The sequence below is a fragment of the Arachis ipaensis genome, chromosome B9 (assembly GCF_059453495.1).
Source record: "Arachis ipaensis isolate K30076 ecotype BB chromosome B9, ASM5945349v1, whole genome shotgun sequence".
Taxonomy (NCBI): domain Eukaryota; kingdom Viridiplantae; phylum Streptophyta; class Magnoliopsida; order Fabales; family Fabaceae; genus Arachis; species Arachis ipaensis.
Window position 1 is genome coordinate 11,963,240 of NC_142444.1, and position 23,988 is coordinate 11,987,227.

Sequence of the window (23,988 nt, forward strand, 5' to 3'; positions counted from 1 at the left end):
ATCTTCAGCTTCGAGTCGTATTCCAGCGCCACATCCTTCTTTGTTGGATGAGCCATCTATGTATAAAGTCCATTGTTTTGTGTGGTCCTCTTCTGATGGTATCGTAAGTTCTGCAATAAAGTCGACTAAAAACTGTGATTTTATTGCCCCTCTGGATTGATATCTGATGTCAAACTCGGACAGTTCGATTGACCATTTTGTAAGTCTCCCTGCAATGTCGGGCTTGTGTAGTACTTGTCGTAGTGGATGATCTTTCTTGACATTGATGACATGGCTTTGAAAATAAGGTCAGAGTCTCTGTGCTGAGAAGACTAATGCTAAGGCCAGCTTCTCTATTCTCGGATAATTAAGCTCAGCATTGTGGAGTGTTTTGCTGACGAAGTAGACTGGTTGCTGAATTTTGCTTCTTTCTGTGACAAGAGCCGATCTTATCGCCCAATTAGTAACTGAAAGGTATAGAAATAAATCTTCCCCTTGGAGGGGTTTTTGTAGAATCGGCGGTTGCGAGAGAGTTGTTTTTAGTGTGTTAAAAGCTCTCTCGCAATCGTCGGTCCATTGAAATTTGTTTTTCTTTTTAATTGTTTGGAAAAAAGGATTAGACTTTGAAGCTAAACAAGGTACAAATCTGGATAAAGCAGCAAGTCTTCCTGTGAGGCGTTGGACTTCTTTTATGGTCTTAGGACTTGTCATTTCTAAAACTGCTCGGCATTTGTCGGGGTTTGCCTCGATGCCTCTGTTCGTTAACAAAAAACCCAAGAACTTACCACCTTGTACACAAAAAGCGCATTTTTCTGAGTTCAGGTGCATGTTGTAATGGCTTATCTGGGCGAATATTTCTGTTAACTCGTCAAGATGATTGTTGCCGACCTTTGTTTTGGCGACCATATCATCTACATAAACTTCGATGTTTCTGCCGATTTGTTTGGTGAAAACTTTATCCATAAGGCGTTGGTAAGTTGTCCTTGCATTCTTTAATCCAAAAGGCATAACCTTATAACAGTAGTTTCCGAAGTCAGTAATAAAGGCTGTTTTACATTGATCGGAGGGGTGCATAAGTATTTGGTTGTACCCTGAATATGCATCCATGAAACTTAAGGTAGCGTAACCGGAAGCGTTATCTACCAAAGAGTCTATGGATGGTAAAGGATACGAGTCTTTTGGACATGCTTTATTTAAATCAGTAAAATCGACGCACATGCGCCACTTACCGTTCTGTTTCCTTACCATAACCATATTGGCGAGCCAGGTGGTAAATCTGATCTCTTTGATGAAGTCGGCACTTATCAGTTTTTGTGTCTCCTCCAACGACGCTTTTCGCTTTTCTTTGCCGAGTTTTCGTTTCTTTTGCTGCACAGGTTTTGCAGACGAGTTTATAGCCAGTTTTATGGCTGATGATTTGAGGGTCTATGCCGGGCATGTCCGAAGGTTTCCATGCAAAAAGGTCGGCTTGATTTTGTATGAAGGTGGTGATGGCGTTTAGTTCTTCCTTGCTTATTGATTTACCTACAAAAGTGAACTTGTTAGGGTCATTGTTGAAATAAACCTTTTGTAAGTCGTCAGACGGAGTTGGCCTTTCCCGGAAATCGGCTCTTGGATCTAAGTCGGCTAATGCCGAGCTATTGTGTGTGAGATCGACATTGTTAACTTGCTGTTTTGAATTATTTTGGAACTTCATACCGATGTTGTAACAGTGCTGAGCTTCCTTATGATCTCCATGGATTGTGACGACATGATCGTCCTGTAAAGGGAACTTAACACACAGGTGAACTGTAGAAACAATGGCGCCGAATTTGTTTAAGAAAAGGCGGCCAAGGATAATATTATATGGACTGAAGCAATCTACTACTAAAAATTGTATATCACAAGTTTTTGAAAGAGGATGCTCACCCAGTGTGGTTTGTAACCACACTGACCCTCTTATTGGCACGCGTTCGCCAGAGAAGCCGACCAGATCTCCCCCTGTTGACTGGAGGATGTTGTTACTGAGCTTCATTTTTTGAAATGTTGAGTAGAACAAAACGTCGGCACTACTTCCAGGATCTAGCAGTACTTTTTTGACCAGTAGGTCTCCCAACTGAAGAGTTATAACTACGGGGTCATCCAAGTTCTGTATACTAGAGTTGTAGTCTGCTTGTGTGAATGTGAGTTGCGGCAGTTGTGTTGGATTTTGTGTTTCATTTTGTGGGCCTTCTAACGAGCATATTGATCGGAATGACCTCTTTCTCGCCGAGTTTGAGGAGCCTCCACTCGCGTATCCTCCTGAAATATAATTAATGATCCCTCGTGGCTTTTCATAATTGTTCGCCGACACCTTCTCTTTTCCTCGGTATTGTTGTTCAGATGAGTCTTCGGTCCTGGAAGATATGGAACGTTTTTAGATGTGACCTCCGATGTACTTATCGAGATGGCCTTGCCGAGCTAAGCGTTCCAAGAGATCCTTTGCTATTACACAGTCATCAGTAGTGTAGCCGTGCTTTTGGTGGAAGGCACAGTATTTTGATTTGTCTGCGTTCTTAGTATCTTGATATGTTCCGGCCTTTCTTGGTGGTTTGATGAGTTTTGAATGTAGAATCTCTTTGATGATATCCTCTCGCTTAGTGTTAAACTGTGTGTAAGAGTCAAAACGAGGAGTTAGTTTAAAACTTTTCTTACTAGTTGGAGTTTTATCGTCGTCTCTGTAGGTTGTTCTATCAGACTTCCGAGCTTGTCTGATCTCCTCGATATCGATTTGTCCTTTTGCTTTTTCTCGGAATTCGGCCAGGGTTTTTGGCTTTGCTATCGCAATGGTTTCTTGGAACTTTCCAGGTCGGAGGCTGCTTTTGAGTGCGTGCAAATGGACTTCTGGATAGAGATCAGGTATACTGATGGCTATTTTGGTGAAGTGAGTCATATAGTCTTTCAGGCTTTCGTTCTGCCCCTGCTTGATAGTGTTCAAATAGTCAGAGTCATGCAAATATATTGCGGATCCGGTGAAGTTCTCTTCAAACAGCTTAGCTAGTTGTTGAAATCGCGAAACAGAACCTGCAGGCAAAGCACACAACCAATCAAGTGCAGGACCGTCTAAATAATTTAGAAAACAACGGCATAAAATAGTGTCGGATGCACCGTTAACGATCATTATTGATCGGAACTTCTTGAGAAATTTCTTCGGGTCTCCGAGTCCATCATAAGGTGTGAGGGTTAGTGGCAGAGTGAATCTCTTTGGCAACTCAAAGTTCATCACCTCTTCGGTGAAGGGTCCTACAAGATCATCAGGTCCTTCTTTTTCATCTTCGGGATGGATTACATCAGCTCGGATAGTCTCCGAGACATGAGAGGGTGAATGATGCTCATCATCCTCTGGTTGCTGGCGGTGGACGTCGTTGTGTTCTGTCCGAACATGGTTCAGTTCGGCGATTTGAGCGGCCATTATTTGGTTTTCATCAGCTATCCGTTGATTGGCTTGTTGTAGCTCGGCTACCATCCGCATGAGTTCGGATAATGAAGGAGGTGGTACGTCAGCCATGGGTACAAACAGAAACAATGGGACCAAAAGAGGAAATTCTATATCTTCGGCCCCACGGTGGGCGCCAATTGATCTTGCTTGCGAAATAAGAGTGTCAACCGAGTTATGTCCTCAGAGGCTGAGCGCCTAACCCTCGAATCCGAGCTTTTTCTTTGTCTTGAGGTGTGAAGGTATGAGCAATGAAGAGGAGGGGGAGTGTACCTGCAAAGGCACTCCGAAGCTTAAGTCAGTATGATGTCTAGTTTTTCAATGAGTTTAAAAGAATACTTTACCTTGCTTTATATCCTCGGCTATTTGTCCGTTATGCTTTTAATATTAAGGTCGGTTATAAAATAGCGGACAACGTCTATTTATTCGTCTACTGTTACATCGTTGGTCACGATGAGAACACTTTTAGCCGAGTTATGGCTCATGAATGGACGAGCTTATAATGGATTGTGCCGAGTTATAGCTCATGAATGAGTGAACCTGTAACGGACTATGCCGAGTTATAGCTCATAAAGCGGCGAGTTTGTAACGGATTTCACCGAGTTATATCTCATTTATTATGATCATATCAAGATGATTAAATGATTCTGTGATTTTATTTTTAGAGTAAACTAGAGTGAGACCCACGCAATGCGTAGAGAGGTAGATTATTTATAGAGTAAATTCTCATAGTGGTCCTCGAGATTGACGCCGTGCACCAAAATCGTCCATGAGATTCCAATTACACCAATTACGTCCCTGAGATTGGAAAAATTGCACCATAGTAGTCCCTGACCCGTTTTCCGTTAACGACGCACTGACGTGGCTTGATGATGTGGACCTTTAGTGACATGTGCCACCTCATGGTTTGGCCACGTGTAACGGTATGATGACATGTCGGTCAACGACACGTGGCATGCTGACATGGATGGGTATGCCACGTGTCACAATGCTATTTTGCCACGTGTCAGATTATGCTACGTGTCGCAATGCTATTTGTCCACGCGTCATCCACTATGCCATCGTTACATGTACACCAAATTAGTCCCTTACTTTGCATCAAATGACTTATTTTAGTCCCTAAAATTGAATTTCGTGCACCAAATTAGTTCCTTCATCAGTTTTTTCTCATTCTTTTTATAAATTTAAAATTCTTAATATTTTTTTATACACTAATTTTAATTATATTTTTTATTATACATATTTTATGAGTAAATGCCCAAAATGGTCCCTAAATTTTAAATCACTATTTAATTTAGTCCTCGACTTTTTAAAATGACCAATTAAATACCTAAAATTCGAAAAAGTGCATCTCCGTTAGTTCTTTGCAGAAGTGCCGTCTAAACGTTGATGATGTGGCATTCCACCTGTATGCAGATGTCTGCCAAACTTGAATTTGATTCAAATTGATACCTGAAATTGCTTAATAATATCCAAATTAATCCATTTTCAATTATAAAACCCTAATCCCCAAATTATTGTCTTCTCTTCTTCGCTCTCTGCTGTTTTCTTCTCTTCTTCGTTCTCTCCGCTATCTTCCAGTTCATATTCATCCTGAACTACAACATCAGTACACTTACCTAAAAACTATTTTAATTACAAGTTAATGTGGTTGGATTAATTTTAAGTTCAACACAGATTTAAATTATATGTATCCTTACAGGTTCGTCCATTAAGCTAAAATATATTTTTCACTTTTAAGAAGGTAACCATTGTCATCATCTTCAAGGTCTTAACATCACTTTCTAAATTTGTCATTTTTCAATTGAACTCATGCAAAATTTTTTGTGAAATGGGTGCTGCACAAACTGGTTCTTCACCTCCATCAACCCAACAGAAAAAATTACAATGAATTCCATACTGCAAAGTAAAAAATGTAGGTGAATCCAAACTCAAAGTGAAACTATCTTAACATTTTCTTTAAAGCCATAACCTTACCTCATAGTTTGTACAACCATAAAATAGTCTATCAAGATTCTCTGTCATCGTTGAGTATTTCATTACCATCTGAAGTCTGCAATTACAGAAAACGACATTCTTACCTCCCCTATTGCACATTCTTTTGCTGCCATAAAGTCTCCCTAAAGAGTTAGTTGTTCTTACTTGAGCTACTTTGGCTTCTCTCCCACCACCCATCATCACTCATGCGAACGAGAAAACAAGATGAACTGGAAGATAGTGGAGAGGTCGAACAAGATAGCGGAGAGGTTGAAGAAGAGAAGAAGACAGCAGAGAGATCGAAGAAGAGAAGACAATAATTTGGGGATTAGGGTTTTATAATTGAAAATGGACTAATTTGGATATTATTAAGCAATTTCAGATACCAATTTGAATCAAATTCAAGTTTGGTACACATCAGCATATAGCTGGAATGCCACATCATCAATGTTTAGACGGCACTTCTACAAGGGACTAACGGAGATGCGCTTTTTCGAATTCCAGGGATTTAATTGGTCATTTTAAAAAATCGAGGACTAAATTGAATAGTGATTTGAAATTCAGGGACCATTTTGGGCATTTACTCCATATTTTATAATAAATTTTTTGATTAATAATGTTAACTTGTATCATTAGTACATGTTAACTAAAACCAAAATTTTATCATTGTCTCTTGTATTTATTTGTATCTGTTTTAATACTGTTCAAGTCATGATTACAATAAGTACTTATATTGATTAATAGTGTAATATATGAAAAAGCCGCCTAACTAAGTTATAGATAAAATGAATTGTTATAATTGACAGTATAAATCTATCTCATTAATTTAGTGAGAAGTTAATTATATAGGAAATCGGACATTCTTAAAATGGATGGGAATAATGAATTTATATTAGATAATAAGTTCCTTATCAAGAATTTCTAAAATATTTATTAAAATGTTAAATATTAAAAAAATATATTAAGGAATATTATTATATTCTTTTATCAAATATAGGAGACTCGAACCCGCAATCTCTTAATTGAGTATAGGGAGACTATGCCATTTGAGATATAACTCATTAGCATTATTATTATACTCTTAACTTACACTCTTTATTAAATCAATATAAATATGTCACATAATTCTTTTAATAAAATATTGTAGAAAAGAATTGTATAATTAAAACTAATATTTTAAAAATATTTTATAAAAACACTTGTATTTAAATAACTTGTGAAAAGATAAAATTAAAATTAGTGTATTCAAATATATAATGAGAATTTTAAATTTATAAAAAAATGAGAAAAAACTGATGAAGGGACTTATTTGGTGCACAACATTCAATTTCAGGGTCTAAAATGAGTCATTTGATGCAAAGTAAGAGACCAATTTGCTACACATGTAATGATGACATAGTGGATGACACGTGGACAAATAGCATTGCGACACGTGGCATACCCATCCATGTCAGCATGCCATGTGTCGTTGACCGACACGTCATCATACTGTTACACGTGGCCAAACCATGAGGTGACACATGTCATCAAAGGTCCACGTCATCAAGCTACGTCAACGTGTTGTTAACGAAAAACAGATCAGGGACGTAATTGGTGCAATTGAAATCTTAGGGACGATTTTGGTGCACGGCGTCAATCTCGGGGACCATTATGGAGATTTACTCATTATTTATACTATATAGTATATTTTAATAAATGTTATATTAAAAATATTTTAGAGAACATATTATAAATAGATTTTGAATTTATTTATTTTTAAAAAAGACATAGGTTATTTATATTAGTTATACAAAACTGCATTTTTTTTTCATTTTTGGATTTGCATTAATGGTTACACTTTGTCTTTTTTGCGGTTTTTTGTTTGTAAATAATGAAAAAAATAAATGAATGAGAATGAAAAACATATAAAAATGTTATATTAAATTTAAGAAATTTTTGACAATTAGTATAAGATATTAAGAAATGAAGAGTAGTAAGAGTCTTAATATGTATAAGTTGTAGAATTTGAATATTTGTAACTGAAATTTTTTATAATTATTATTATTATGACACTTTTAATGTATGTTTATTGCATTTAATTAGTACTTGATATTTCAATTGAATAATAATAGATAAGAGTTTTTTGTTTTAATTTTTTTAAAATATTTTACTAAATAGTGATTGGTTGATTTTCATCTAGCAATTTTGGGTATTAACTCTTCCGGTCTGTCATTACTACTGCAAATCCTTCTACAACAAAGAGAATAAGACATGGTCAAAGAATGATAATCCATTCTAAGTAAATTGTGGAAGCAATACTGCATATGTGGAATAACAATTTGAAAAAGAGAAACACGTAAATGTAAATTATGGAAGAAGTACTCCACATGTAAAATAACAATTTATAATTTGATGATAAAATATTGCAATCGATAGATATAGGGAGCAATAATTTTAAATGCACATTAATTTTGGTTGTGAGTGTTGGACAGAACCGTTTACAAAAGAAGAATACATAAACTTGTGCTACTTGCAATGAGTTCACAATTAAAATATTATTATTTATAACAAATAAATAGGGCTATTGAAAATGATATTGAACAATAAGAAGAGTAAACGGCAAAGTTGAAAATCTTTAGGAAGATACCTGGGACAAATTTCCTGCATTGGCGTTGCCGAATAGTGACGTTGGTCTGAGACCCAGAATTGAGCTCTGGAGAACCGTTTACAAAAGAGGAATACATAAACTTGTGCTACTTGTAATGAGTTCACAATTAAAATCTTATTATTTATAACAAATAAATAGGGCTATTGAAAATGATATTGAATAATGAGAAGAGTAAACGGCAAAGTTGAAAATCTTTAGGAAGATATCTGAGACAAATTTCCTACATTGGCGGCGCCAAATGGTGAAGTTGGTCTGAGACCCAGAATCGAGGTCTGGCAGGAAAACCGCAAGAGGAGGAATGGAGTTTGCCCTGCAATTTATGCAATGCGGCTCCGCTGTTGCAATGCGGCTCCGCTGGAGATGGACATCGCGATGTACAATTTGTTTTGAGGAAAAAACAATGGCTCATGGAACCGAAAGAAGATGAAGGAAATAGGATCTTGGTATGGAGAGGTGCTAAGAGGGTGAAGGTTTGAGAAAGGTAATAAACTCTTTGTTTTGAGAGCTTTTTGTTGGGGTAAATGTTAATTTGTGTTTTTGTTGTTTTAGAAATAAGGATTGAATTAGAAAAAGTTAATTTGTTGGTTTTTATTGTATTTTTTAGTTGTTTTTTGTATTTTTTTATGTGAAAATAAAAGTTGATTTGGCAAGATTTGAGTGGTGGATTCTAACATTTTGCCAAGTAAGCGTTGGTACTAACATGACGTTAGTAGAAGAAGAGAAATAACTTAGAAGCAATGTGAGTAGACCTATGTACCTACTTTTATATATTAAGAATAGATAGCCATTTTCGATCATAAAAGTTTTAAGTGCCGACAAAATTGACCAAGACTAATTTAAACAAGATTTACAACCAAAAAAGATTAACTCCACTTGATAAATCTAACCAATCATTAAATTTAAAATTAATTCTATTAAAAATTTTATAAAATTTATAAAATATATTTTTCTTTCATCTTTTCCATCCCAATATTTTACCAAAACCAAATTCATCATACCCTCCCATCTCCATTTTATGTTTGGTAAATTAAAAAGATCATATGCTTGTACTTACAATTTTTAAAAGATCGAAATATTTCTAAAAGTAACTAAGATAAAAAAATTTTAAAATTAATTCTATTAAAAATTTTATAAAATTTATAAAATATATTTTTCTTTCATCTTTTCCATCCCAATATTTTACCAAAACCAAATTCATCATACCCTCCCATCTCCATTTTATGTTTGGTAAATTAAAAAGATCATATGCTTGTACTTACAATTTTTAAAAGATCGAAATATTTCTAAAAGTAACTAAAATAAAATTTTTTAAAATTAACTTGTACTTTTCAAAATTTAAACGTCTAATATAACCTTATATATTAACTAACTTTCAAATTTAATACTTATATTTTTTTTTGACTAAATTTAATACTTGTATTTATATTTATTATAATATTTTAAATTTTAAAAACTATTTTACCAAACACAATTATTATTATTTATATTTATTAAAAATTATTTTTAATTTGATTTACTAAACATAAATAATATAATTTTTAAAAAATTATATTTTAAAAATTAATTTTTATAAACTACTTTTAAAAAATATTAATCCTTGTCATTCCTAAACAGAACTATCAATCTAACACCCTAAAATTCTCAAGTGGCCTAAAACAAAGAGAATTGATCAACCCATCATAATACAAATCCAATTAAGAAACCTAAAACTTGTCGAGCTTATCTGCTTTCACAACAGGATTAGCCTTGGAAATCGCGTCACGTCCAACGCCCTTGAAATCAAACGGACAATCGTGCCTCTCTGGATAACGGTGAACCCCGCAGAACGTCGCTCCACACTTGCAAACGAAACCCGTCAGCCCAACCTTCTTGTTGCAACCACGGCACCGGTTCGAGGGCTTCACGGGACCGGAAGGCGCTGCTGCGGCAGCGGAGGAAGAAGGAGGCTCCGCCGCAGGAACGACAGAGGAGTCGGTGGTGTCCGAAGAAGGAGAGGACCCGGAAGCAACGCAGCCATGGAGAAGGGTTTTCTCAACGACGACTTTGGCTGAAGCGGCACGCTGTTCTTCAAGGAAGAGATCTCTGAAGCACTTGGAGCAGAGGTTTCTGTTGCCGGCGGTGCCGAAGAAGCCGCAACCGTTGGCGCATGGTCTTGGCTCCGAAGGTTGGTAGCTTGTGCTGTTGTCGTTGTTATGCTCAGAAGCCATTCGATGAAATGCTTCAGTGACCCAGAAAGCGAAAACGGTGGTTGTTTATGTTTCACTTGTTTGTGTTTTGTGTTAGGGTTTCAGAGAAAGAGAGAGAGATATTTGAAGAGTGGGAATTACGTGACGGTGGTGCTAAGTTTGGTAGCTTTATAATGGCGTATCCGAAGAATCTACCCCAGATTTTCGTGTGGAATTAAGATAAAGATGTTGCTGATTTGCTTCCTACTCTGCTTTCCTTTTTTATCTTTTAAATGTTTTAATTTATATTTTAATTTTTTGTTAATAAAAAAAGATTTTAATGTCGGGTTCGGTATTCTACATAGAGATTACTGTTATGTCGTTCATTAAGTCGGTTGTGATAGGAATATTTTATTCGTTAAATTTTGAAATCAAATCTTTAATGTGCACGAATAATTATCTTACCGATACATTAGGATCACTTCACTAAACTTTTAGTGGTAAGATTTTATTGAAGATTTTATTTTAATTTATTGTACTATGAATAATACTTTCATTTATGCTAATAAATTATAACTCAAATGGCATAGTCTTTTCATACTCAAGTAAGAGGTTGAGGGTTCGAGTTTCCAATGTTTGGTAAAAAAAATAATACTTTCATTTATAACGTTGAAATATCTAATTCAATAAACAATTACAGATTTTCTTTGTATCCAATCACAATTATGTACTAAGGAATAAATTTGAGTACATAACCATTCATAATTTTCGTAAATGCATCAAAATAAAATCGTATACTATTATAATTATGAATGTATCTTTACTCAACTACTTATTAATCATGTGTTGATATATAGATAAAAATATTTTTTTAAAGATATTAATTTCATACAAAATTATTTTGGAATCAAACTATATTTACTAGCGGCTCAACAGGCACTTTTTTATTGAGTTAAAAAATTATTTTTATATTTTTATTTTTAAAATTATAAATTTAATATCAATAATTAAAAAATAATTTATAAATAAATTTAAATTAAAAAATTAAAGAAAAATTTGTTGTTATTATATGTAATAAAGTTAAGATACAAATTTATTAATATTATTTACAAATTAGTTATTTATATATTAAATTTATTTATTTTTTTAATTTTATTTAATTTAAAATAAATTTAAAAATTCATATTCATATTCAAAATATTTTTTTATACATAATTTTAATAGATAAAAAATTATTTCTTTAACTTTATATTAAATATTTTTAATTTTTTTTAATTTTATTATTATTTTAAAATTATTAATTTTTATTTTGATTATATCGTCTCATCATATTATACACTATTATTTTCTCTTATTATTTTTTACATATATAACTATTATTGTCTCGCCGTCACTATTATGTTGCATTGTTTTATTCTTTTTTTTTTTCTTCTTCTATTAACCCCAACCGCAATCAATTACCACCATATCATATTACCATTATCGGCTATCGCAGCTCTCATTTTTGTTTATCACTTTGATTCAGACATATCCATTGTGTTAACTTTTGAGTTGTTACAGATTTGTTAAAAGAATTATTTTTTTTGTTTGATTTAGATATCTAAATGTATAACTATTATAAAGATACTTATTTTTCATTCTTACTTGTTAAGTCATATTTTATCTTTTAAAAAAATTAAGATATCAAGCATTTAAAAAGTTTGTATAGAATAATTAAATAAAAAATAAAAAATTTATTAGTTATTTAATTTCTTTAATATATAGAATAATTGAATTTAAATTAATTTAGGTATAATACTAAAATCATTATGTTGTTACTATGTGTAACAATGAAAATAAAAATTTATAAATATTTGTAAATTTATTTATCTCTCTAATTATATTTAGTTTGAAGCAGATATAAAAATTTATATTTAAATCACTCTTTCTCTCACATAATTTTAATAGCTAAAAAAATTTTATTTCTTATGATTTACTATTGTATAAAATAATTTTTGTACCAATATATCAGGATTCATTTTACATATAATATTCATTCATCTGAGTTCATTCATAAAGTACCTTATAAAAATTATATTTAAGTAATTTTTTTCTCTTATAATCATTTTATATTTTGGGATTCAGAATTTTGTATTTTTATTTTTATTCAAGTTTTATTTTTATGTTTTATTTTAGTTCTGTTAATAATAAAAAAGTTTTAACATTAGTTTTAATATTTAACTTTTAGGATAATTAAAAAGATGGGATAATTAAAAAGATGGGATATTTTTTATAAATATGATAATTAAAAAACTATTTATTATAAAACAAGTTAAGTCAATTTCTTGGCTATAAGAATATATATAATTCACTCTTGAATGTAATCAAAATAAATATTTATTTAATTTTTTAAATTTTATATTAATTATTAAAATCATGATATAATGGATGTACTCCTATTAAAAAAATAAAAATAACTTCATAACTATTTTTTTTGTTGAAAGAAAACATGACTCAATGTCTCAATGACTATAAAGTATAATTTAAACAACTATAAATAAGTAACATAAGTAATAAAAAACGGACATAAAATTTAATTTTTTTGTTATTTCGTATAAAAATAAATATAATAAAATAAATCAATGTTCTCATATATAATGACATAAAATTTAACATTATCCTTTTCTAAAGCCATCTATTTTTTTAGTTTTTATCCTTATTTTTGTACTTTATTTTAATTTTATTAAATAAAAAAATACCAATGTCATTTAACTTTAATTTTTAACTTTTATTATAAATAAAATATGTGACTTTGAATGTTTTAGATAATAAGGAAAAACTCATAATAAAAAAGAGTTAAGTTTACTGATTCGTTATGGTTATCGGAGTGTAGATGATTCACATAAAAGCTATGAAGTACGGACACTTTGCTGAGTTACCGTGTCTACGTGTCGGACACATTTTGGACACGACACTTACCGACACGCGTGTCTGCTGTGTCCAAACCGTGTCTCAATAAAAAATAAAAAATTCTTCTTCAGACACACTTGAACACACCTAAATACCACCACGTGTCAGCGTGTCCGATCTTATTCTTGATATATATTCTTAAAATAAATTTAGATATAGTATATATTATTATTTATTAAAACAAAAAATATTTTAAATACTTGATATAATTAAAATAAGACATTAAAAATAATTTAAAAAATTAATTTATATTTTAATATTAATAAAATATTAAAATATCATTATGGTTTATCTAAAAAATACTTTATATTTTATATGTATGCCTGTCCCCGTGTCATGTAAGATTTTAAAATTCACGTGTCGACGTGTCCCGTGTCGTGTCGTGTCCCGTATCCGTGTCAAAGTAACCATATTTTTTTTTTAAACTTTTATTATTAAAGTAGTATTCACTTTTGAGTGTAATAATTATGAACTAATAGAGTCACCAAAAAAAATTATGAACTAATAAATATATTCAAGAAGCCTAACAATTATGTCTAAAACGAGTTCAATAATTATGGACTTTTTTACGTATATACGCACGGAAAATTCATTTATTCTCAAAATGCGCATATGTGAAAATCATTCTCAAGATACGCAGGGTCATTTTTTTTATTGCGGCCAGGAAATGGGAGCACCATGTCACTTAGAGCAGGCACGAAATGGAGATCCATCTCAGACGTGGCAGCAGCTAAATGGACAGACTAAATCAGAGACGACAAACACGATTTGGGGCACGACAGAGGTGTTTCATGTGCATTTCAGTAAAAAAAAAAAAGTCAAATATATGAAGTGTGTGTTTGGCAAACGGTAGAGAAAAGAGAAGTGATTCCACTTCTGACGTTTACGTGAAGCTAAAATTTATTGTTTCTGCGTTTATGTTTATGGTGACTAGTTACTGTTAAAAAATTAGATGATAAATTTAGTTCATATAATATATGTTGTTGGTTTTATGAAATTTTTATTCTCTCCTATCTGAATGCGCTTTCTTTTTCCTATACTTTGATGTACTCTATTTTTGTTTTGTACAAAAAAATTTATTTTTTATTCGACTTTTTACAATTTGTAATTATAATTATTATATAATAATAAAATAGTATTATACAAAAATGATAAAAAAATAATAAAAAAATATTAGACATAAAAAGCGGTCAATGATAAAAAAAAGTTAATATGAACAAAGAAATAATAAAAATTACAAAAAATAATAATATATATGAAAAATCAGAAGTGAAATAATATAAAAATTATTTATGATATAAATAAAATAAATATAATAAAAGATAAAAATATAAAAGAAAATACTATAAATTTTATAATGTCAAATAAAATAAAAATATTCTATAAATAAGTAAAAATAGAATCATAAATAATAAAAATTTATAGTTTAAAATAATATTAAATCACAGAATACTGATAATACTAAAAAAATTTATAATATTTTCTTTTATATTTTTATTTTTTATTGTATTTATTTTATTTATATGATAAATAATTTTTATATTATTTTACTTCTGATTTTTTATGTATATTATTATTTTTTACAATTTTTATTATTTCTTTGTTCATATTAACTTTTTTTTATCATTGACTGTTCTTTATGTCTAATATTTTTTTATTAATTTTTTTATCATTTTTGCATTATAGTATTTTGTTATTATATAATAATTACAATTACAAATGGTAAAAATTCGAATAAAAAATAAATTTTTTTGTATTCAGATAGAAAAGAATAAAATTTCATAAAACCAACCATGTGAACGAAATTTTTCATCTAATTTTTTAACAGTAATCAGCCACCATAAACATAAACACAGAAGCAACAAATTTTAGTTTCACGTGAACGTGCATTCAGAGGTGGAACCGCTTCTCTTTTCTCTAACCGTTTGTCAAACACACACTTCATATATTTGGCTTTTTTTTACTGAAATGCCCAATGGAAACACCTCTGCCGTGCCTCAAATGGGTGTTCATGGATCGGATCGTATACGCAGATCCGCGGTAAATATCCGCATCCGATTCGAAAATTACGGATACGATTCGATCCACAAATTGATCGGATCGAATCCGATCCGCACCCTTTACTGATCGGATCGCGGATATCTGCTCTACATTCGCGTATCCGATCCGCGGATCCGCAGATCCGCACAATAATAATTAAAAATAAATAAATATATATGTTTGGTATTTTATTTACTTGTTTGTATGTTTTAGTGAGTAATTATTATTCATATATTGTATTATTTTATTTTTGTTATTTAGAAAGAGTTTGATTAAAAATATTTAGGAATAAATAAGTTTTTTTTTTTGGTGACTAGGAATAAATAAGTTTAAAAGTATAAAAGAAATATTTTTATTGAATATTTTTACATAAAAAAATAATTAAAAAGAGAAGGTTTAATTATGCGGATATATTCGATATCCGATCCTATCCGCACATTTGCGGATCGGATCGGATCTGGCACTAAAAAGCGCGGATATCATATCCGATCCGATCCGATCCGCCGACACCCCTAAATCAGTGTCTGCCGTCCCTGATTTAGTCGGTCTATTTCGCTGCTGCCACGCCTGAAATGGGATCTCCATTTCGTGCCTGCTCTAGGGTAGCTTTGTTTTCGGAGACAGGACACAGAGACATGGACAGTACATCTTTAAAATGTGTTTGGAAGCAGAGACATGGACACGGAACACATTGTCTGTGAGACAGTTTTTTATATTTTTGTCCACTCTCTTACGAAGGACAATGATGGACACGAGATTTAAAAGAGTGGACACAAACTTTTTTATAAATTTTGTTTTTTTTTTTCCATAGATATTTTTTATTATTCCACTATTATCCCTTCTTATTTTTCCTATAATTAGTCTTGAAACTTTTAAAAGATAAATATTATTAAAGGTAAAATTGATCTTTTTAAATGCTAAAAAATAATTTATAAGTTGTAATTAATTTTATATAATTTAAAGAAAAATCCGTTTTTAGATAAAAAAAAAAATTGGTTTTCTAAATAAAAATAGATTTTTATGTGCAAAAACTATTTTTTTCCATGTAAAAACGAATTCTTTTTTAAAAGTGATTTTTTATTTAAAATTAATTTGGCTTATTAACCTAAACAAAATTTTTTATTAATCAAACTTAGATCTATTTTTTTATTAATCTTAACCATATGTATTCTTACATATTAATAATAAATTTAAACATAAAATAAATATATTTATAATTTTTATTTTAATATAAATATTATTATATATTTTTTTATTAAAATTTTTGGTCTCTTCAAACATTTTTTCAAATTTTGTCTGTACTTCTACGTACTCTCATTCTCTATTAAATTAGTTTATACTTGATGTAGAAAATTTGGAATCATATGATTATTTTAGTCATTTTATATAATATTTTAGTCTTGTCCATGTGTATCCAAACATAATACTGGACATTACATTAGTGTCTTGTACATCGTATCCAAACACAATACACAAACAATAATTTTTAGTGTTTCCGTTCTATTGTCTCTGTCTCAGTGTCATGTTATGTCCTGTCTCTGAAAACAAACACAGCCTAAGTGATATGGTGCTTCTATTTCGTGGCCGCTATGCAAGAAATGGCCCTGCGCATTTTGAGAACGATTTCCACGTATGCGCATTTTGGGAATAAATGAATTTTTCGTGCATAAAAAAAAACCACAATTATGTGCTTATTGGACGAGGCACATTTATATAGACCATTAGATTTTATTAGATGAAAATCAAAGGCTAATATAAAAGAAGAGCATTGATGGACTCTAATAAATATAGAATATCCTAGTACATAAAATAAATGTTTTAAATGGTAATACTTTAATACACAATACTTTAAAAAGCAACAGAATCTTTTATTCTTAAATAATTAAATATAAAATATATAAATATATAAATATAAAATATATGAATATTTTTTATTTATTAAAATTAATTATTATGCAAGTTTTTTTATAATATTAAAAATTTATATCAAAATAATATTTTAAATTGTAACATAAAAATATAAAATCATTAAAATTTTATTTTATATTACTTAATAAATAATTAGATTATTATATTCAAAATTTATTAACTAACTACTTTTATTAAATATTAATTTTTTCATTTTTTTAATTTTTTTAGGAAATCAGAATAAACAATATAATTTTAAATACATACCTAAACAAAAAAGTTAATATTTTCATGTATTATATATAACGTTTTAAATAAATTTTACTTTTACAAATATTTTGATAAAAAATTATATTATATAATAATATATTTAACAAAGTAATTAATTAATAAATTTTAAATACAATAATTTAATTATTTGTCAATTAATATAAAATAAATTTTAATTATTTTATATTTTTATGTTGTAGTTTAAAATATTATTTTAATATTATAAAAAATTTTGTATAATAATTAATCTTAATGAATAAAAAAAGTTATATTTTTTTGTATTTATTTATTTTATATTTTTTAGAACAAAAAATTTTTACCTTTATATAATAAAATATGTGATGATCTTCTTTTATATATATATATATATATATATATATATATATATATATATATATATATATATTAGGGGTGGTAAAATGGGTCGAATTCGTCGGTCTGACCTGCTGAACCCGCTAAAAAAGATGTGTCGGGTTAGGATTTGAAACCTGTCAAATTAAAAAAATTCGCCAAATTATGTATATATGTTCCAATTATGTGACTTTATTTATTTTATTTTATAATTTCGTATATATATTCAAATTATGTGACTTATTTTTTAAAATAAAGATGGTTCTATTGATAAATATTATTTTGAACAATTTTATTGAAGTTAAAAATTTAAAGAAAGATATTAAAAAATTATATTAAAATTTGACTACTTTTTATTTGTATTTAATTTTTTAATTATTATTTTTTAGTTAATTTTAATTAATTTTATTTAAAAAAAACAAAGTCAAACGGACGAACATTTTGTACCCACTTTAGTTGGCGGGGCGGGCCGGCCCATCCCGTTTATAGTGCGGGCCTGGGTGGGGCAGATTGGGGCGGGATTCCCCGCATTGCCACCCCTAATATATATACTATCTAGTAATATTTTTATTTATTAAATAATTATAATCATATAATAACATTGAAATCAGAAAACATATTAAATCTGTTACAGTATAACAATTTAAAATATCATTTTAATATAATTTTTTATCTTATAAAAAAATTTTGCATAAAAATTTTGCAAGTTTGGCCAATTTTTTTAATTTCATAGGTTTCAAATCCTAGTCCAACCCACATTTTTTAGCGGATTCGACGGTCGGTCCAACGAACTTAAAAAATATAAGTTTTTTTATTCATTAAGATTAATTATTATGCAAAAAAAATTTTATAATATTAAAATAATATTTTAAACTACAATATAAAAATATAAAATAATTAAAATTTATTTTATATTACTTGATAAATAATTAGATTATTATATTTAAAATTTATTAACTAATTATTTTGTTAAATATATTATTATATCATATTATTTTTTATTAAAATATTTATAAAAATAAAATTTATTTAAAAAATTATATATAATACATGAAAATATTAACTTTTTTATTTAGATATGTATTTAAAATTATATTATTTATTCTATTTTTTTAAAAACAAAATTGAAAAAAAATTAATATTTTTATGTATTATATATGATATTTTAAATAAATTATATTTTTAAAGTATTTTTATAAAAAATTATAATATATAATAATATCTTTAATAAAAGTAGTTAGTTAATAAATTTTAATTATAATAATCTAATTATTTGTCAAATAATATAAAATAAAATTTTTAATTATTTTATATTTTTATGTTATAATTTCAAATATTATTTTAATATAATTTTTTAATATTATAAATTTTTTTTGCATAATAATTAATTTTAATAAATAAAAAATACTCATATATTTTATATTTATATATTTTATATTTAATTATTTAAGAATAAAAGATTCTGTTGCCGTTTGAAGTATTGTGTATTAAAGTATTGCCATTTAAAGTATTTATTTATGTACTAGTATATTCTATATTTATTAGAGTCCATCAATGCTCTTCTTGTATATTATTAGGATTTTGATTTTCATTTAATAAAATCTAATGGTCTATATAAGTGTGGCTTATTCAATAAGCACATAATTTTTTTTTAACAAAAAATAGGAGACTCGAACCCGCAACTCCTTAATTGAGTATGGGAAGACTATGCCATTTGAGCTATAACTCATTGGCCAATAAGCACATAATTGTTGAGCTCATTTTAGACATATCCATATGTTGGTAACTCATTGTGATTGAAGAGAAGATAGAAAGAGAATAAGAACGGAGGGAGGGAGGAAGGAAGAGAGAACAAGCTAATACAAAAGTGGTGGCGGGGCATATCTAGATAGATAATGATAAGAAAAAAGAATAATAAAAACAAAAATTAAAAATTCTAAAAGAATAATAAGATTAAAGATAATTTAAAATATTGAATATAAAATCATAAAAAATAAAATTTGTTTAGCTATTAAAATGATGTGAGAGAAGAGTGATTTAAATATAAATTTTTATATCTGTTTCAAACTAAATATAATTGAGAGATAAATAAATTTACAAATATTTATAAATTTTTATTTTTATTGTTACACATAGTAACAACATAATGATTTTAGTATTATACCTAAATTAATTTAAATTCAATTATTCTATATATTAAAGAAATTAAATAACTAATAAATTTTTTATTTTTTATTTAATTATTCTATACAAAATTTTTAAATGCTTGATATCTTAATTTTTTTTTAAATGATAAAATATGACTTAACAAGTAAGAATGAAAAATAAGTATCTTTATAATAGTTATACATTTTTAGATATCTAAATCAAACAAAAAAAATAATTCTTTTAACACATCTTTAACAACTCAAAAGTTAACACAATGGATATATATGAATCAAAGTGATAAACAAAAATGAGAACTGCGATAGCCGATAATGGTAATACGATATGGTGGTAATTGATTGCGGCTGGGGTTAATAGAAGAAGAAAATAAAAAAGAGAATAAAACAATACAACATAATAGTGACAACGAGACAATAATAATTATACATGTAGAAAAATAATAAAAAAAAATAATAGTGTATAATATAATGAGATGATATAATCAAAATAAAAATTAATAATTTTAAAATAATAATAAAATTAAAAAAAATTAAAAATATTCAATATAAGGTTAAAGAAATAATTTTTTATCTATTAAAATTATGTATAAAAAAATATTTTGAATATAAATATGAATTTTTAAATTTATTTTAAATTAAATAGAATTAAAAAATAAATAAATTTAATATATAAATAACTAATTTATAAATAATATTAATAAATTTTTATCTTAACTTTATTACATATAATAACAATATTTTTTTTTATTTTTTAATTTAAATTTATTTATTTTATATTATATATATATATATATTAAATAACTTAAAATATTTTATTTTTTTATAAATTATTTTTTAATTATTGATATTAAATTTATAATTTTAAAAATAAAAATATAAAAATAATTTTTTAACTCAATAAAAAAACGACATTGCCTGTTGAGCCGCTAGTAAATATAATTTGATTCTAAAATAATTTTGTATGAAATTAATATCTTTAAAAAAATATTTTTATCTATATATCAACACATGATTAATAAGTAGTTTTTTTTTTTTTTACCAAAAATAGGAGACTCGAACCCACAACTTTTTAATTGAGTATGAGGAGATTATGTCATTTGAGTTATAACTCATTGGCACATTATTAATAAGTAGTTGAGTAAAGATACATTTATAATTATAATAGTATACGATTTTATTTTGATGCATTTACGAAAATTATGAATGATTATGTACTCAAATTTATTCTTTAGTATATAATTGTGATTGGATACAAAGAAAATCTGTAATTGTTTATTGAATTAGATATTTCAACGTTATAAATGAAAGTATTATTCATAGTACAATAAATTAAAATAAAATCTTCAATAAAATCTTACCACTAAAAAAGTTTAACGAATTAAATATTCCTAGCACAACCGACTTAATGAACGACATAATAGTAATCTCTATGTAGAATACCGAACCCGACATTAAAATCTTTCACTATTAACAAAAAATTAAAATATAAATTAAAACATTTAAAAGATAAAAAAGGAAAGCAGAGTAGGAAGCAAATCAGCAACATCTTTATCTTAATTCCACACGAAAATCTGGGGTAGATTCTTCGGATACGCCATTATAAAGCTACCAAACTTAGCACCACCGTCACGTAATTCCCACTCTTCAAATATCTCTCTCTCTTTCTCTGAAACCCTAACACAAAACACAAACAAGTGAAACATAAACAACCACCGTTTTCGCTTTCTGGGTCACTGAAGCATTTCATCGAATGGCTTCTGAGCATAACAACGACAACAGCACAAGCTACCAACCTTCGGAGCCAAGACCATGCGCCAACGGTTGCGGCTTCTTCGGCACCGCCGGCAACAGAAACCTCTGCTCCAAGTGCTTCAGAGATCTCTTCCTTGAAGAACAGCGTGCCGCTTCAGCCAAAGTCGTCGTTGAGAAAACCCTTCTCCATGGCTGCGTTGCTTCCGGGTCCTCTCCTTCTTCGGACACCACCGACTCCTCTGTCGTTCCTGCGGCGGAGCCTCCTTCTTCCTCCGCTGCCGCAGCAGCGCCTTCCGGTCCCGTGAAGCCCTCGAACCGGTGCCGTGGTTGCAACAAGAAGGTTGGGCTGACGGGTTTCGTTTGCAAGTGTGGAGCGACGTTCTGCGGGGTTCACCGTTATCCAGAGAGGCACGATTGTCCGTTTGATTTCAAGGGCGTTGGACGTGACGCGATTTCCAAGGCTAATCCTGTTGTGAAAGCAGATAAGCTCGACAAGTTTTAGGTTTCTTAATTGGATTTGTATTATGATGGGTTGATCAATTCTCTTTGTTTTAGGCCACTTGAGAATTTTAGGGTGTTAGATTGATAGTTCTGTTTAGGAATGAAAAGGATCAATATTTTTTAAAAGTAGTTTTTTTTTTTTTTTTTTTTTTTTAACCAAAGATACAAGATTCAAATCCGTAACTTCTTATTCTTAATTAAGTATGGGAAGACTATACATTTGAGCTATTACTCATTGGCTTTAAAAGTAGTTTATATAAATTAATTTTTAAAATATAATTTTTTAAAAATTATATTATTTATGTTTAATAAATTAAATTAAAAATAATTTTTAATAAATATAAATAACAACAATTGTGTTTGGTAAAATAGTTTTTAAAATTTAAAATATTATAATAGATATAAATACAAGTATTAAATTTAGTCACAAAAAAAATACAAATATTAAATTTGAAAGTTAGTTAATATATAAGGTTATATTAGACGTTTAAATTTTAAAAAGTACAAGATAATTTTAAAAAATTTTACCTTAGTTATTTTTAGAAATATTTTGATCTTTTAAAAATTGCAAGTACAATCATATGATCCTTTTAATTTACTAAACATAAAATGAAGATAGGAGGGTCTAAAGAATTTGGTTTTAGTAAAATATTGGGATGAAGAAGATGAAAAAAATAGTATTTTATAAATTTTATAAAATTTTTAATGGAATTAATTTTAAATCTAATGATTGGTTAGATTTGTCAAGTAGAGTTAATCTTTTATGGTTATAAATCTTGTTTAAATTAGGAGCAAATTATTATATTAAGTCAAGGGGAACAAAAAATTACACAAATTCGCCAAACCAAAAATTATTTCCTGAATCAACCATGTTTATATGTAATTCAAATCAACTAAATTCGAACTTGATCTACACATAATTCGAATCATGTTGCTTCGAATTATATACAAAATTCACACATACTAATTCGAATAAACCTGATTCGAATTACACACCTACAATAATTTAAATCAGGTTTATTCGAATTACACCTCATTTATTAAAAAAATTAATAATTTATTAAAAAATTTATTTAAAAAAATAATAATTTAAAATTATAAAAATATATATTTTATGTCATGCATTAAAAAAAGCTAACAAAATATTTAATTACGAGACTTCTTTAAATTATTAATGAGCTATCAATTCGAATTTCATACAATATTCTTTTGTCCATTTTTAATAGCTCATGAATATTTTTTTAATAAATTTTTTTAAATTATATGGTGAGATATTACATGATTCGAATTAATGGGAAGTTCAATCACTCTGATTCGAATTATATGGTGAGCAATTCGAATTCTATACAATACTCTCCTACCCATTCTCGATAGCTCAGGAATATTTTTTAATAAATTTATTTTAATCATACCACAAAAAATATTTTATTCTATGCAAAATAATTTAAAAAATGGCTTAAAAGATGTTAGGAGTACTATAAAAATTTGTTATGACTTAAGACATTAAAAAAAATACTCTATATAGTCGATAATAATTTAGAAATTAAAGAAAATATATTTTTATCATATATTTACCTAAATCACTAGAATATTACAAACTTTTATAGTATTCATAACATTTTTTAAGCCATTTTTTAAATTATTTTGTATAGAAGAAAATATATTTTTTAATTATTTTAGATGGAATAAAATATTTTTTTTAATTTCTAAATTATTATTGACTATGTAGAGTATTTTATTTAAAATTTGTGTACATACATGTATTTACCTAAGTCATTAGAACATTACAAATTTTTATAGTACTCCTAACATTTTTTAATCAATTTTTTA

The 23,988-nt window shown here is 28.3% G+C and overlaps 3 protein-coding genes across 3 annotated transcripts; 1 reads left to right on the forward strand and 2 right to left on the reverse strand.

Annotated features, from left to right (window-relative positions):
• Positions 1-288: 288 nt before the first annotated feature.
• On the reverse strand, positions 289-3,505 carry LOC148543749 (uncharacterized). The gene is made up of 4 exons (XM_088498697.1): positions 2,397-3,505; positions 1,914-2,354; positions 1,678-1,738; positions 289-1,347 (listed from the first exon to the last, which is right to left on the reverse strand). The coding sequence occupies exons 1-4, from the start codon at positions 3,503-3,505 to the stop codon at positions 289-291; spliced, it is 2,670 nt and encodes an 889-aa protein (XP_088354823.1).
• Positions 3,506-8,817: 5,312 nt separating this feature from the next.
• LOC148543750 (zinc finger A20 and AN1 domain-containing stress-associated protein 1-like) lies at positions 8,818-10,663 on the reverse strand. The gene has a single exon (XM_088497854.1). It carries the CDS (start codon positions 10,262-10,264, stop codon positions 9,761-9,763), a length of 504 nt encoding a protein of 167 aa, XP_088353980.1. The 5' UTR covers positions 10,265-10,663; the 3' UTR covers positions 8,818-9,760.
• A 10,605-nt stretch (positions 10,664-21,268) lies between these two features.
• Positions 21,269-22,287, forward strand: LOC148543751 (zinc finger A20 and AN1 domain-containing stress-associated protein 1-like). Its single transcript, XM_088498016.1, has one exon. It carries the CDS (start codon positions 21,656-21,658, stop codon positions 22,157-22,159), a length of 504 nt encoding a protein of 167 aa, XP_088354142.1. The 5' UTR covers positions 21,269-21,655; the 3' UTR covers positions 22,160-22,287.
• Positions 22,288-23,988: the final 1,701 nt, after the last annotated feature.